Consider the following 14,718-nt stretch of genomic DNA (forward strand, 5'->3'; position numbering starts at 1 on the left):
AAGTCACTTTTTGGTCTTATTTGGTCAATTTTTTGTTAGTTGAGGCAGTGTGCGCATCGACCAGAAAGCCGGGAATAACCTTTTGTTAAAGAGAATTGCTAGGCATACTCGCTCAGAAGCGAGTCCAATGCACTCTCTTATAATTCCTGTTATGCCCCTCTATTAAACTCGAGGCATTCATTCTTCTTCTTCTTCCCTTCCGTTTCTCTCTTTACTAATTGTGGGATCCAATCAATATATTTTAGGAGGGAGAGTAATCCGGGAGTAAACGGTGATTTGACTTCTTGAATTATTACTCGAGTTGAAACTGACTTTTTAAACTATTTTTTGGATTATTTTTTCTTGAATTATTACTCGAGTTGAAACTAACTTTTTGAACTATTTTTTGGATTATTTTCTAGGGGTTGTGTATGGATGACAGAGACAACGCCTCTATTATTTAGTGTGGTGGGCCAGGAAGAACTAACTACTAGAACGCTGATGTCAAATGTTGAGGCGAAGATTGTCGAGGCCAACTCTGAAAGTGGCATTCGTTTGGAGTCAGTGTAACATTGCGCGCATTGATTAAGTCAGTCGATAAGGAAAGTTATATTCAATTTCAAGTTATTTCTTCCTTGGTTAAACACGATTTCTGTTTCGTTTACATCACTTGTAGGTTGTGCGGTATAAGAAAAAACAAAGCGTAACATTCATCTATGGATTACCAAAGAATGCTCAATGTTAAGTGTTGAGGAAGGTATTGATCAAACTTACAGTATCCGAGTTATAATTTCCAGTTTCTTTCTTCTAAAGTTAGGTTAGATTTGCCACCGAAAGTAAATACAATACTTGAGCACCAAGCAAAGATTGTTCATCATTCTAAAGTATTTGCGATTTAAACACAAACAGTCCTACAATGATCACAGATCTGTCACTAGTTTTATAAACAAGCTAAAATTGCACATTGTTTATTGATTAAGAAGCTACTCGCTTGAGCGTACAAGCTTCCGACAGAGTGAAACAAAAGGAACATACCAAAACATTGATCCGAGCAAAGCTATCAAATAGAAATGCTATTGGGGATTCCGCGGCCAGTTACTCCAGGGCCTGAGGTGGTAAGCAGCAATTCGTATGGTGGAATGCCAGCCCCGCTTCTGTTTTTAAGATGGCTATCTTTGTTTCGTAGGTTAATTGTCTGGTCTATCTCCTTGAGTCTGTCAGAGAATCTATTGAACAACTTCATAACTTCATTATCGTTGATCCGATGGGTTTCCAGCGGGTTCACCTGACCCAAGTACTCTTCATCGGGGGAGTGAGTTGAGAGTGTATCTTGTACGGCCATTATCTTGGTGGCTTGAAGTCTAGTTGCCAAGGAAGACAGAAAAGTTTGCTGCGGGTTAGAAATAAACTTCTCGTAATCAGGGCCGTCTTCTTGCGGAATGAGTTTTCTCATAATGGTAGGACGGTTTGGTACATAGCCACCAAAAGGGTACTGGCCAAAGTTGATGGCTGCGTGTTGACCTGAGGCGACCCAAATAATCGTTGTAAGTATACCGCATAAGTCCTCTTTGGTATCGAGTTTAGGCCACCAGGGCTCATTTCGTTTGTCGTGGTGACCCTTATTCTTGATCTCACTCCACCACTGTTGGAGCTCAATGTCAGACGTTACAGAATTTGGCTCGGAGTAGTAGTGTCCTACATAGGATTCTACCCATTCTTTTATAGCAGACCATACAAGGAGACCATCCGCAGCGTATGGATAGTCCTCAATTACGAGCTTCACGCCACAAGGAGCCGAAGGATCTTCCACAGCCATGCCTCTGGAAGATGTTAATACAAGTGTCAAATAATCGCTCAGTTAATTCTGGAAATAATAACACGGCAATACTGCCTCTATTCACTTGTTCAAACCTTACCTTCGAAGAAGATCAGCTGGTAATGCTTCCATGTCAAACCTCCACATCTCCTTGTAGGCTGCAGAGCTTATCTCCATGGCGTACTTTCCCGGATTGTAAGAAGCCTCAATTATTCCCCCTCCGTTTATCAAACTTTGCCGCGCCAGTGCGTTGATTTCTAAGGTGTAGCGCATGTGAGGGTGGAGTAGCTTGAAAATGGGGTGCATTGAGCTAAGCTGTCTATGAGTCGCAATTATATATGGCTCGACGCAAGCATGAGTCCTCAACCTAGGTAACAGTTACACAATTACCAAACACATTAGAAGTGTTGACATCCTATTCTAAAATTGTTGTTAATTGGTAAAACACCAACAATGTAAACCACACAGATCCAAAATAATGTTTACCAGTGATTGACTAGTTGATGAATGCCAGCATCATTTGAGCAAACATGAGCTTTGGCTAGCTTCCAAATCCAATGTGTAGTAGCATGATGCCCGTGAGTATAAACACGTTTATATTGCGGGGATGAAGCCGTTGGTGGAAGTGAAAGCTCAATAGCTATAGGCCTCACAATACCAGTAGGGGTATAGAAGAACACCGTCCTAGAGGCGTAAGCTTTTCTTCCAGGCAAGGCGTTCATCCTCTCAATAAATGGCATATATGTGTCATGGTGATCAAGTATAAACAGTCTCTTCTCCTCAATCGCCTGGCACGATAAAATGTTACTCTTAGATATGCCTTCACGTAAAAGCATGTTTGCATTTCCCTACGTTACAAAATTCTACACTTCCGGTTGGTTCATACTACAGATGATATATCGGAAAACAGGAATTCAGACATTATTACCTTATCTACACTCATCCCATTGATTTCTTGCTCTAACAATTCCTTTGTGATAGCAGATTTGGGAGGACCGTAAACAGCAGGATCTAGCTTGCTGAGAATCGGAAATTCCTGTGAAATAGAACCCAACTTCAGGACTCTCAAAAGGGCATTTGATTTAAAAGTAGAGAGTAGTTTACAAAGGATTTGTTTGTAAGTTACCTTCAAAATCTCAATGTTGACTGGATTGACCCCAGCTAAAGTTTGGCGTGCAAATTCATTATCGCGCAACCACGAGAATCTATCCACTAGCCACACAAATTAAACAACAGGAGAAAGAAGTGAGATTCAAGACGGAATTAAACTGATGCATTTTGGAGCTTCCAATCTTACAAAACAAGGGAAAAGATTGAGGATAGAAGGAGAAAATGTGCACTTACTTTTAATAACAGCGGGGATTTCGTATTTCAACCACCTTTCTCCTGCGGAAAAAACCTCTTTCACCATGCTGCCCAGAAACAGTTTCTTGCCTTCTTTCTTCTCCTCCTCTTTCCATTTCATGAGGACACCATCAACATATAGGTCATCTATATCAGAGAAGCACTCGAAAGGATTGTCTGTACTTGACAATGTAACAGCAAGAGATGGTATGAGATTGTGAAGCAAAGCCTTCAATCTTCCAGTGGAGAAAGCATTCTGCTTAATTTCCTCGAAAGTCTCATCCCGAGGCACATAAACTGGATGAGGCTTTTCGATTCTACTTTCGGTAAGAGAATCTGTTCGAATGCCATCAAATCAACACAGTAAGATGTCAATGCTCCAAAATGAATGCAATATGGAAAATTGTACTTACACTAACCAATATAGAGAAAGAACATATACACACCTGTCTTCGTTGGAGGACGGCCAGTCCTACAGCGCCTAGGATAAGGCCTCTCCTCGCCACCAAGGACGGGCCTAGCCAGATCTTCACTCTTATCAGGATTTCCCAATTCATTGTAAATTTCATAATCATAGATTCTATCATGTTCCTTTCGCGTGCCTTTCCCATTACCCCGAATGCTGAGTAAGTCTTCATGTCGAAGATCTTTAAGGCCCGGCGGTGTTTGTGCAGGAAGACATGCCTGTTTACAACAACAAGATAATGTAAAGCATACCTCTTGCAAGATTATTCATGCAATATTTACTTCCGTAAAAATCTGAGATACAAAAGCAACGATTCGTACTTGATTTTTGAAGATAATTCTACTTTCCGGATTATCTTTGCGTGAATGGATCCAAGTGTTTGCAGGGAAGAAAATGGGGCCTCTGTCGAAACCATGAATGACAATCTCCAACAAGTAGAACTCTTTGCCCTGCAGATTGGAAATCATAATTGCCCCAGGACAGCCAAAGTCGGATGGGACTTTGAAGTCAGCAGCATATTCAACAATGTTTGCATACTCCGAAGGAACCGGCTTTGGCAGCCACCCTCTCACGGCGGATTGGACACTCTTTCCTGCATTTGTAACTGTAAAAACAAATAACAAAGGTTAATCAAACTGCTCCAAATTAGGAAACACAATGCCAAAACAGAACAAGTACGAAACGGAATTACAGAGCAAATAAAACACACTTTTTGGCGCTAAAAATGTAAAAATAAACAGAAAATGGACAAATTAAATCATACAAAGAACACACATAATGATTACTCCCTACCCATTAAAGAACATATAAAATGATTTAAAAGGAAGCAAAAAAGTTAGAATCTTTAATTAGTTGTAATTAAGAGAATAGTAAATAATTAAAGCGAATTAAATTCAAGCAACACCAAATCTTTAAAAAGTAATGATTAAGAAAATACTTAAAGTAATTACCAGGATCAACTTGCTCACTGATGAGCTGAATCCGAATCCCCTGTCCAATCCCATTGACAAAGAACTCCCACTGATCCTCAATCTTCTCTATGACCTTCTCCTTCATCTTCTTCCTGATCGTCACCACCGCTTTCACCTGGATCTCTCCACCTACAGAAGAAGAAGAAGAAGAAGACAACCCACTAACGCCTTTGCTCTGTAATGGCGTCGCAGCCTCCACGGACGCCTTGTCTCCGCCGCTGATCACGGCTCTCACTGATCCGTGCCTATAGACCCGTGTCCCGGAACTGGGCACCCGGGCCTTCCCGACCCTGACGTAGTTCCCGGACCCGTTCACCCGGCGGTCAACGGCCGCGGTTGACTTAAGAGCAGCAGTGGCGGGTTGTTTCACCGCATACATATCGCCGTCTGAGATTAAAGTGCAATGCTTTACAGTGAGAAGAACACTGAGATGCTGATGACTGATGAGCTGATGAACTGATGATTATAAGGAAACGGAGTGAAACGACGGCGTATTTGTGTTAATGACGGATTTAAGAATTCAATGGCTATCGGAGAGAGAGTGTGATCGAGCGATCGGTAAACTAAAGCCAGTGGAATTTATGTAGAGCGTTAACGTGAAAGTCAGAGAAACTTGTGTGATCAAACTCTCGTTGAAGCATATATTTATATGATTATTTTTTTTATCGCAGTTTGAAAGTGAAATTGACTATCGTCCAAATAAGTCAGCTTGGAAAACGTGCTGACAAAATTATCTAAAATAATGGTGGCAGCATCAGATCAAGAACCTGCCAAATTTTAAATATAAAATTTAAATTTTGACAGCTTTGTGGCATTTTGATATTTTTTAAAGTTTTGACTCTAACTGATATATTAAATTAAATTATTAAATTATTATTTTACAAAATAAATTATTAAACTAATTAAAATTTAATATAGAACGTTTAAAGTTTAATCAGTAACATGTTCACCTTCCTTGATTGAAAAGAAGAAAAAAATAGAATAATTGCGGTCAACTCAAAATTAATTATAATAAAAGATTAAACTAATTAAACATTTAATAATTAATATAAAAAAAAACATTTGAAGCTGTTCTGAAATTTGACAGCAACCATTTTTACTGTCAATCAATGTTATTGTCACATAGAATTTAACATTTCAGTTGAAAAATATTAATGTGATCTTTTTTTACTGTTATAGAGGAGATGCCCTGAATAGGAAGAATCAAGTGTGAAAAATGCGACACAGTACGTACTTCGGTTGTCATTTGTCAACCACTCCGCTCGATTTGAATTAGTTTGTTTACTACAAATTTCATAGCACCTACTAGGTTCTTTTAAGGGGAAATAGATCAGACGATAGCTTCGTCATGGAAATTTTTTTTTTTTTAATTTTTTGGCTTAAAAAGATTCACAGAGATATTTTAGCTTCTCTTGATCATCATCATGTGATTTATCAATGTTAAGAATCAATCTCATAACATGTTGTGGAATAAAATTCGACCCAATCACTAGACCATCCTGTAATGATTTACCTTATGTGTAATACTATGATTTTATTATGTAAATTTTTCTTTATATAGCACCGTATTGTTAAAATAGGTTAGGTAGAAATGCACCTATTTATAAAAGTTGTTATTGACATGATTAGCTAGTTTAACTCGTATGTGTAGATTAATTCGTATACGTCACTCTTAAGACCTTGTTACAAAATGATTTAAATAAATAGAGAAGTGCAGAAGAAAAAAAATAATGTACAAAATCACTTCTTTTTTTTTTTGTCAACAATTAACTTATTCAATTTAGTACTGTAGATCTAACTAGGTCTATATGTACGATGCTCAAATAAGCAAAGTTCTGTTGAGCAAGAAATGGGAAATTCATAAAAAGTTACAATCCCACCATGTAATAGTGCACCTACACAACTTCATCAACCGACATTTTTCAACCGAAAGACCAAGACGTTGTTTTTCGACCGAAAGACCAAGATGTCGTTTTTCGATTGGGAGACCAAGATGATGTTTCCAACTAGAAGACCAAGAGCTAACTATGTTAACACAGTACGCATGAAAAAACCATGTTTCAACTTTTGAGTTTGGTAGTTGCAAGAAAAAAGTAGGAACATGTAACAAGGTGTTGGAGATTCATATTACATAAATACATATTCCAATGCTGGTAGCATTATCTTACTTAACTGACAACAATGTGTAGTTTAATTAGTTTATAAACGACCACTAACTTGTTTGTAGTGATCCTTGTTAATCACAAACTAACACATTAATTAATGTATAAACACATGCCTCCTTTTTCACATGTTTATTTATATAAAAATCCAACCAAGAAAACAACAACTTGTAAATAATTCAACTGTATAGAAACAGATCGAAGATGCAAAATCTTCTTTTATACGATTACATATTTTATTTTAAAGAGACAAGATTTAAATTAATTTAAAAAGGGAGGAAACGAAGAAGAAGCAGGTGAAGGAAGGGAAATGAAATCTGAACTCATTTTATTTTTCTGTATAATCATGTTTGTGTTGTTCATCATTCTTCTTGGATTAAATTATTTAATCCAATAACTAAAAATGAACACAAGTGAAAAGAAATTGATATCTAGAGGGTCAATTTTGTTAACTTTTTTTGGTAGTCAAATTTTGTTACCATTTAATATGCCAACAATTCACGTGGAAAATGGCAAACCCTAGCTCGTGCATTATTATTAGGGAAATTTGTAGACAGATTATCTGGATTTTTGTTGGTGTACGCATCTACCAAGTAAACTTCTAATTTTTATCATTTACAATCTGAACTTTAGATTATGTTTCAATGTATTATTTACCGTTAAAAAAATTGTTAGTCAACACGTACAACATAGGGCTCAAAATTTTGTACTAATTAAAAATATTATAAATTAATATAAAAAAAAAAAAAAAAAAAAACCATGATATATTTCCTTCATCAACCAGCAGCACCCCGACACCAGTCAACCTTCCCCGCAGGCCCGGCCCATGTTCAGTGCGGCAGGGCGATCGTTCGGGGTCCAAAAAAATTGGAGGCACCAAAATTATTAGGGTGATATATTTATATATGTTTTTAGAAGTATATTTATAAAATTTGGTTTAGTGACAAAGAAATTTAACTAGAACTGATGGTTTTGTTGTTTAAAATTAATGAGGAAGTTTTAAGTTCAAAACACCATGTGCTTATTTACATTCCAATTTTTACAAATTTCTTTTCATAACAGTATAAATTTATAAAATTTGGCCAAATGATCAAGAATTTAATTAGAAGCAATGGTTTTTGTTGTTTAAAATTAACGAGAGGTCCTAAGTTCGAAATGCTATGTGCATATTTATTTTTTTTCAATTTTTACAAATTTTTGTTTGGCTGTTAATTTATTTCCTAGCTAGTAGTTATGTGGGTTACTATTTTTAAATATTCGTTCCAATTCAATTCTAATCTTCAACAAAAAGTAACGTGTAGACTAAATTTTTAGACCAAATTTGCAAATAATTTTACGTATCATCAAAATGTTTAATTTAGTGTTCATTCATTACTTATACATATCCTTAAAGACTCGAAAATATTATTATATTTTTATTCTTATATTGACGAGGTTAGTAAATAAGAAAAAATACCTCACGATTTATACAAAAACACTTTCAAAGTTCAGATGGAAAACAAAACTCAGAATCTACCTACTTGTAAGCCCGAAGTTTTTTTGTTTCCTTCTCTCGATACAAATAAATTAGTTATTTAGTTTTTAAAATTATTTAGTTTGAAGTGTTTTTCTAAATATAATTTTATTGATGTCTTACGTGTGAAAACAAATAATTTTTTTATATGAAGTGAGGGTACATTTTTTGACGTCGCTTCAGGCCTCAAAAATCTCTGAACCGGCCTTGCTCCCCCGCCCGACAACCCTATTTCTCCAACTATCTTGATATGAAACCAACAAGTCTTGGTGGAACCGCCTATTGCATTTGATCGATGACTTCTAAATCTCCAAGCTATACTCCACATATCTGGATTCAATGAGAGAGTGAAGGGAGGGAGGGAGGAGGAAGAGAGTGGGAAGGGGGGGGGGGATCCAATGAGAGAGTGAAGGGAGTTGGGAGGGAGGGGGGGTGGGGTGGGTGATGTGGTTCAGTTGAAGTGTGTGCGGTGGGAAGCTGGTGGGGGAGATTAGGAGGGGAGGTGTAGCTGCAGGAGCTGCTACCACTATTAGGGTTCTTATTTTTATTTATTTTTTAAAATTCAGAAAATAAATTAATTTTCATTTTCTTAATTATTTCTATATTATTAATTTTTTGTTCCAGCAGTTCCACATGTGAAAGACATTAATTGGAGACCAAGAACACTCACTCGCATGATTACCCTTTTTTTAAGGCTCCTTGCTGGTTTATTTTAATAGATTTTCTATGATCGACCAAATATATGGATTCACATTATCAAAACATGCTAGAACAAGATCCTTATATATCAAACTCGGGAAGGTTGTGCCTCACAAAAATGTCAACGAACCAACATTTATTAGGAAACATGCACATGTAAAACTCCGGGACACTTAACAGACATTAAGCCATACAATAAAACACAAGTTAGTGCCCTCCCGTTGTATTTTTTTCTTAAAAGTTTATAACTGGTTCTATTTGTACATATTTCAGGTGTTTTCTTTGAGCTCATTAGACTTTTGAATTATAATACAAGTGGGACAGGTGGTTTTTAGGAACTGTGAAGGAGCATAAAACATGAAGTAGTTCCGAGAAAGTGGAACTGTGGTGGCTGGACTGCAGGTAAGAACCATGCCGTCTGCTGTCACCGTGTATTTTTCCGGATCAACCTCTCTCTTGTCAAGGCAATACAAGTCTTTATCCCAATTATCTACAGCTGCCTGTTTGCGAATCAGTCTTGCTAATGAATCTCGTGTGTGTGTGTGTGTGTGTATGAGAGAGAGAGAGTGAGAGAGAGAGAGAGAGAGAGAGAGAGAGAGAGAGAGAGAGAGATCCATGCTTGGCTGACAACAGCAATGGAATGAGTACTACCAGCCTTGACAAATGCACCAAGCATAGGCCTTGAAATAACCTGCTAACACATAAGGTTTTCTAGAGTAATCAGAACAAAAATCGCTAAAATTATTACACATACCAGACGAATATCTACTGCTATCTCCAAATCCTTATGGACCCTCGTCATCGATCATGCAAAAGATTTGTCATGACAAGAAAATGCATCCATGCCTAAGAAATGTTGTAAACTATAAACTTTACCGGTTCAGGTGTGGGGATGCTTACATTTGGATCACCCATATTAGCCCATGCAATTGCACCACATTTTATCACCATTTCTGGTTAACGAAGGCTTCCATAGAACAAGATCAGCCAGTTTCCCCGCCTGCATAACATGCAAAGCCCATGAGAAGAATGAGAATTCAGCTATTTTAATGGCAATAACAGTGTTTGTAGAGCCCACGATACGCAAGTAATTCAAAAAAGGTAAGTTTCGTCCAGGAAAGTTACATATCCAAAAAGGTTGAAGCTCAAAGCATTTAGCTTAACTTTTATTCATTTGTTTCTCAAATGCTCTGCTCCAAATGAGAGAAGTTAAAAAAAGCTTGAAACGAATTATTTTGGTTGTCTATTAAGAGTGGCATACCTCAATAGAGCCAACATACTGAAAAATTCCATTAACTACTGCTGGATTCATAGTGTACTTTGCGATGTACCGTTTGATCCGGAAGTTGTCATTGTCGGATCAACTAAGTTCTATCAACCCTCTTTGTGACTTCATCTTGTCAGCTGTTTGCCAAGTTCTGACTATCACCTGGCACGAAAAGTTTTCAGACAATAAGCCTTATACAGGCCTGTGTGTGGAATAAATAGACAAAGGCTACCACCAACACCAGAAACAGAGACTTTCAAGTGAAGGCATGAAAATCCATGGTTTGGTAAAATGCGACAATGATAATGTTCTACAATTCAATTCGAATAAGGACTTTCCGTTTTCGTTTTTTGTTACTGTTTTGTTACAGTTTCAATGAAGTCGATACAAACAGACATATGCGGGCATGTATCTCAATTCATAAAAGTTTTCTATGATCAGAAGGAACCAGAATGCATAGGTGAAGGTAATAAGAACCTCTCCGATGCGACCCATAACCTATGAATTAGACGATACAATGCTAATTGCCCCCATGTCGTGCAAAATATCTTCTGCGGCAATTGTTTCAGCCCTTATTCTTGATTAAACAAAAGATACATCCTCGGGAATGTCCTTGTCGAGGTGATGGCAAACCATCTGTATGCATTTGAAATTTCAAAACAACATTCAGTCTAAAGACTCTAAACGACCTTAGACCATGCTGTATCACTTCTTATATTATCTTCTCATAGCAGCATATCAAGATGCTCATCTATAGTGTTTGAGGTGAAAGGCCGCGTGGGATTCGTTGACGACGGCGGGACATTTTTCACACCGCGGACTTTGATTATATCTGGAGGATGGCCCCCAGCACCTTCACTGCCAAGAGATAACAAGGACAAAGTATGAGAACTAAAAATGAAATACACAAATAAGAAGAAAAGAAGAAACGAAAGTAATAACATGCAGGAAGCTACGCAAAGATGCTCATAATCACTGGAAGTACGTGTTACTGAGCAATATAATCCTACTGACAGTCATCAAGACTCAAGAGAAAAAAAATATAGGTACTAAAATGCAAAATATTCAAGTATGCAGGAATGGTTAGATAAATGTCAAGATGTGACCAAACGGCATCTCAAACTGTAGTCAGTGTGATGCCTTAGCTACCAAGAAATGTTTTGCCTCTTCCCTGAGTACAAAGTACGGTGGTCATGAACTTGTAGAAGACTGAAGAAAAATTGCCGACTTGTCAAATAGACCGAGAATGTGATTTATACCTGAGGTAAATATGGATAGTTCTTCCTTTAAGTGCAGCAATTGTATGCTCTACAAATCCAGACTCATTCAAGGTGTCTGTATGGATGTTAACCTATCAAGATCAGAATTGTGAAACTCGTAAGAAAATACCACGAAACACCCTCTAAGACCTAACATAAAATAAAGAATATAGTACCTGGATGTCATATCGATCTCCAACGGTCAGACAATTGTCGATTGCAGCATGAGTTCTCCCCAGTCCTCGTGCAGCTTCAGTCCCATTGCCCCAGCCCTTACTATATCATGTAGCCCTTCAGGCTTGGCGGTGCTCCCCTAAAGTAAGCCAAGGATATTAAAGAAAAATGAAGAAATATGTAAGAGGGAACAGCTTTAGCCATCACTTCACATTTTGTAGAATGGTAGTAACAGGTTTGTCGTTGAATGTGGGCATAGAGTACGGAAGAAAGAGGAGAGTTTAGGTACAACAACAGTTTAAGCATACCTTCCCCGTAAAGCCAAAATTTAGAGGCAGGTCATCAGTTGTTTGCAGCATTAACTTCATTTGTAATGGGGCTGTTGTTCAAGTTGTTGCACGAGTTCCAGTAGCAGGCCCTGTTACACATTATTTTTTTTATTTTTTAATATTCACGTGAACTCATATTAACTTGTGGCATCCAGTCATTGTTCATGTGGACGTCGCGTCATCAGTTAATGGAGATTCTGACGGAAAACTTAACGGATGTGTCTCAGAATTATGACTTTAGATACCAAATTGGGACAAAAAAAAAAAAAACTTGATGTATGAAATGTTCGAAACTAAGAAATTTCATACTAGTAAACTGAAATTAATCCCATGTTTTTCTGCAAGGCACAGTAAATGGGCCGTTGGTAAATTTACCAAAGACAAAAATGATTTATTTGATATTATGTATGACTGGTTACGGAAGGACTGCTTCGTTTTTGTAGGTTGGTCTGATGGAATGGGATAAAAATTAGAAACCTAAGGCCATCTCTAACCGAAAGGGTCCAGAGGGCCAGAGGGTTGAAAATAGCCCGAAAACTGTCTCCAACCGAGGGCTAGGGCAGACGGCTCGTGGAATCTGAGAGGGCCCCACGAAATCTGAAATGGCTGGCCAGAAAAATCATTATTCCTATTGGTTATAACCGACAGGAATCCTTAAGCTAAAATTCAAATGCAACGGCTAGCTAACATCAGCTAGCCGTTGCATTTGTTTTTTTTTTTTTTTTTTTTTTTACAGTTTTATTATTATTTTTTATTTACAAAAATTTTCCTATAACTTCTATTTCACAAAATTTGTTTCATATTTTTTTTAAATTATATTTTTTTCTTATAACTTCCTAAGCCATTATACAACATTAAATTAAATTAGGGAATTGTTATTGGCACTCCAAAAATCTTATTCTACACTCCAAATTTTCTATATTTGGAAAGAAAAATACACTTGTGAGGAGTGTAGAATGAGATTTTTGGAGTGACAATAACACTTCTCTTAAATTAAGTAACATGAAACAATTTTAAACAATATGAAACAACATTAAATAACATTACCAACATACAAATTATACAACATAAAAAAAACATTTAACAACATGAAATTTAAACAATATTTTTAAAAACATTTAACAACATAAAACTTAAACGCCTACTCCATGCTTCTTTTAGCCCAAAGATGTGCAACAAGATCCTGTTGTAGGTATTTGTTTGTGGCACAAGAACGTATCATTCTATAGCGCCTCGTGTACTCATTTATAAAGATACTGCCAGTTCTTGGATTGAAAGGCAAATTAGGCCCATCAAATATTTTTGCACGAGCCCTTCTTGACCTATTTGGATCTTCTTGGTCGTCATCGGACTCTCCATCAATATACCCATCTCGCTCATCCTCGATTATAATATTGTGTAATATGAATCAAGACATCATGATGGAGTCTAAATTTTCTCGACTCCACCCTCTTGCCGGTTCGCTAATGACCTTCCACCGTGATTCTAGAATATCGAAAGCTTTCTCAACATCTTTCCGGTATGCCTCTTGGTGTAAGGTAAACAACTTTTCTGCGTCATTCCTAGGGTTTGGAATTGCTTGGACAAGTGTCGCCCACTTTGGGTAGATGTCATCTGCCAAGTAATACCGCATATTGTATTGACGGTTGTTGATGTAGTAATCAAGTTGAGGTGATTTACCTTCCGTTAAGTTATTGAAGAGGGGTGAATGCTCAAGAATTGTAATGTCATTTTGGGATACAGGGACTCCAAAGAAAGTATGTCAGATCTATATGCCATATGAGGTAACCGCCTCTAACACAACAGTTGATTTTCTCGACCTTCCGCTAAAGCCTCATTGCCATCCGGTGGGACAGTTCTTCTAATTCCAATGCATGCAGTCTAATGACCCTATCATGCCCAGAAACCCACAGTCTTCAGCTTTGCGAAGGAACTGATTCAGATCTTCTTGATTTGGCTCGCGGAGATACTCGTCTTTGTAAACCTGAACAATTGTATAACAGAATTATTCAAGAGTATCAAGGCATGTAGACTCATACATACCATGGGTTTCATCCATCGAATCAACTCGGGAGCCATAGACCATCATTCAGAGTGCAATAATAACCTTCTGATGAGGTGAGAAACCATGGCGGTCTGCTCTGTCCCACTTCTGTGGAAAGTATGAATTGACCTGCTGGACATCACGAAGTAAATGCTCAAAGACATGACGCCTCATCCGGAAGCGACGTCTGAAATCTTCGTCTGTGTACACCGAGTTGGGGTTGAAGTAGTTGTTCATTAGATTGACATGTGACATCGCTCTGTTTCGTGGTTTGTAAGAGCGACCAGCAATAGAGCCACCCCATTGATGTTGTTCCTCAGTTGGTTGACATAACCTGGCCGCAGCCATGGCTGCTGCTCTGTTTTGTTTGTTGCGCCTTACTTGAACTTCTTCATCAGACTCTTCATCTTCTCGTCTCATTTGCGCCCATTTTGCTTCCAATTTGGAATTGGATGAGGACCCCAGTTGGAATCCGAAGAGGATCCAAAGTTAGAATTCATTGCAAACTTGAATTGAAAGAAATTGAATTGAAATAGATTGAATTCAAAGTTGTGTGAATTATAGCCCAATATCCACCCTATTTATAGCAAAAGAAAAATTCAAATCCAATGGCTAACTGACATCAGCATGATGTCAGCTACCAACGGCTAGCTAACGTCACTTAGCCGTTAGATTTGAATTTAAGTTGTAGTTTT

The 14,718-nt window shown here is 37.6% G+C and overlaps 1 protein-coding gene and 2 pseudogenes across 2 annotated transcripts in view; all 3 read right to left on the reverse strand.

The window, feature by feature from the left end:
• Nucleotides 1-828: 828 nt before the first annotated feature.
• Nucleotides 829-5,196, reverse strand: LOC137732172 (lipoxygenase 6, chloroplastic). Its single transcript, XM_068471473.2, has 9 exons — nt 4,556-5,196; nt 3,926-4,209; nt 3,586-3,823; nt 3,140-3,475; nt 2,922-3,007; nt 2,724-2,831; nt 2,282-2,583; nt 1,896-2,162; nt 829-1,799 (listed from the first exon to the last, which is right to left on the reverse strand). Exons 1-9 carry the CDS (start codon nt 4,953-4,955, stop codon nt 1,040-1,042), a joined length of 2,781 nt encoding a protein of 926 aa, XP_068327574.2. The 5' UTR covers nt 4,956-5,196; the 3' UTR covers nt 829-1,039.
• A 4,023-nt stretch (nt 5,197-9,219) lies between these two features.
• Nucleotides 9,220-14,718, reverse strand: part of LOC137730539 (urease-like) — a 46,101-nt pseudogene continuing 40,602 nt past the window's right edge. The window contains exons 16-19 of the transcript XR_015957854.1: nt 10,212-10,379; nt 9,827-9,950; nt 9,570-9,641; nt 9,220-9,450 (exon numbers count right to left, since the gene is read on the reverse strand). The product of XR_015957854.1 is annotated as an urease-like (transcript). The remainder of the gene's footprint in view (nt 9,451-9,569; nt 9,642-9,826; nt 9,951-10,211; nt 10,380-14,718) is intronic.
• LOC148689876 (urease-like) lies at nt 10,590-12,018 on the reverse strand (annotated as a pseudogene).

The sequence above is a fragment of the Pyrus communis genome, chromosome 16 (genome assembly GCF_041283825.1).
Source record: "Pyrus communis isolate YQ-2024b chromosome 16, ASM4128382v1, whole genome shotgun sequence".
Lineage (NCBI taxonomy): Eukaryota > Viridiplantae > Streptophyta > Magnoliopsida > Rosales > Rosaceae > Pyrus > Pyrus communis.